We start from the raw sequence: 1,275 nt of genomic DNA, 5'->3' as shown, positions 1-1,275 counted from the left end.
AATGCATTACTTTTAAAAGTAACTTTCCCCAACACTGTTCGTGAATAAAGCACCGCTTCCATCTTATGTGTTCAAGAGAACAAAATCGTCACTTCCTGGAAAAGAGATTGATTTCAACAAGAATCCATGCGACTGGAAGTTTAGTGCGGGGACGAAAATGTCCTCATGCAGATTTTGGTACGTTCAAGTTGATCACACAAATTTTAATAACACACCAAAGTTTAGTTTGAAAGTGACTTCTGTGTGACTTGTGCTTCATACATCGCTAAAATATTGACAACAGAAAATGCCATAATTTCGCTGAGACCGCATTTCCATTGTGTTTTTTTAATGTAATATCCCATAATTAGCTAATGACTTCCAAGTCATTTGCTAATTTTGCTTTACAGACGTAAAGCAAGTCTTACCACAGAAAGAGACGCCCACAGGCTGTTGCATCCTCTGCTCTGGTGTGGAGGGCACAGTTAGGGCGATGGCCAGCATGCTACCCAATGAGGTGCCCACCCACAGGCTGGGCACTGCCACAGTCTCACTCTTCTTGGACAGCCAGTCACAAAAATAGAAGGAGGAAATGACCTCACGTGACTCTCTGTCAATGCTGGTCACACTGGAGCTGCGTGAGCGGCTGAACGAGTTGTCCCTGGCGTCTGAGGACACAGTGACCCATCAGTGACAAAAACACAACAATAAGAGGACAATTAGCATGACTTTTTTCAAATCAAGTCTGAACCACCTCAGGACACCTGAAATCAAAGGACAAAAATAGCTTAACAATTAAGCAGTTAATATACTGATGATACATTCTTAGTAAATAAGCAGTATTAATATAAACTTTGTTTCAGTGTAGTGTGTAATGTGTAAGACATACAGCAACTGCATGCAAAACGTTGCCATGAAATCACCATAACATTTCCATTCAATATGAAGAAAACTTGCAATCACCAATTACAGAACATTGTTATGCTGTTTTATTTTCACGCTCGGAGACCCAGATGCATTCAGATATCTTTCTGGCAAGCCTATAACACTAAATTTAGTATAAATGCACATTCTAAAAGCAATGCAAAGATAAGTCTCACCAAAACATGTCTGGCTCATGTTTTACTCCAAAAATCAAAAGAAAAAATAATAAACTATTTTCTGCATAAAGACCGCATAAAACCTAAAAATAAAAAAAATATTTTGGGGTGAAATATGACCCAAGCTTTTTTTGTTTGTGAGATTTACCTGTGAAATGTCTGAAATATCTTAGTAAACTTAAAAAAAAAGATTTGA

General features: G+C 38.0%; 1 protein-coding gene across 1 annotated transcript in view; it reads right to left on the bottom strand.

Moving 5' to 3' along the window:
* stxbp5b (syntaxin binding protein 5b (tomosyn)) overlaps window positions 1-1,275 on the bottom strand; it is a 47,197-nt gene that overhangs the window by 9,881 nt on the left and 36,041 nt on the right. The window contains exon 20 of the mRNA XM_016284060.1: window positions 408-647. Within this exon, the coding sequence (XP_016139546.1) occupies window positions 408-647 (240 nt within the window). The remainder of the gene's footprint in view (window positions 1-407; window positions 648-1,275) is intronic.

The sequence above is a fragment of the Sinocyclocheilus grahami genome, unplaced genomic scaffold (assembly GCF_001515645.1).
Source record: "Sinocyclocheilus grahami isolate Dianchi unplaced genomic scaffold, SAMN03320097.WGS_v1.1 scaffold179.1, whole genome shotgun sequence".
In the NCBI taxonomy this organism is placed as follows: domain Eukaryota; kingdom Metazoa; phylum Chordata; class Actinopteri; order Cypriniformes; family Cyprinidae; genus Sinocyclocheilus; species Sinocyclocheilus grahami.
Note: the sequence above shows the minus strand (reverse complement) of the source record. Positions and strands in the feature narration are given on the sequence as shown.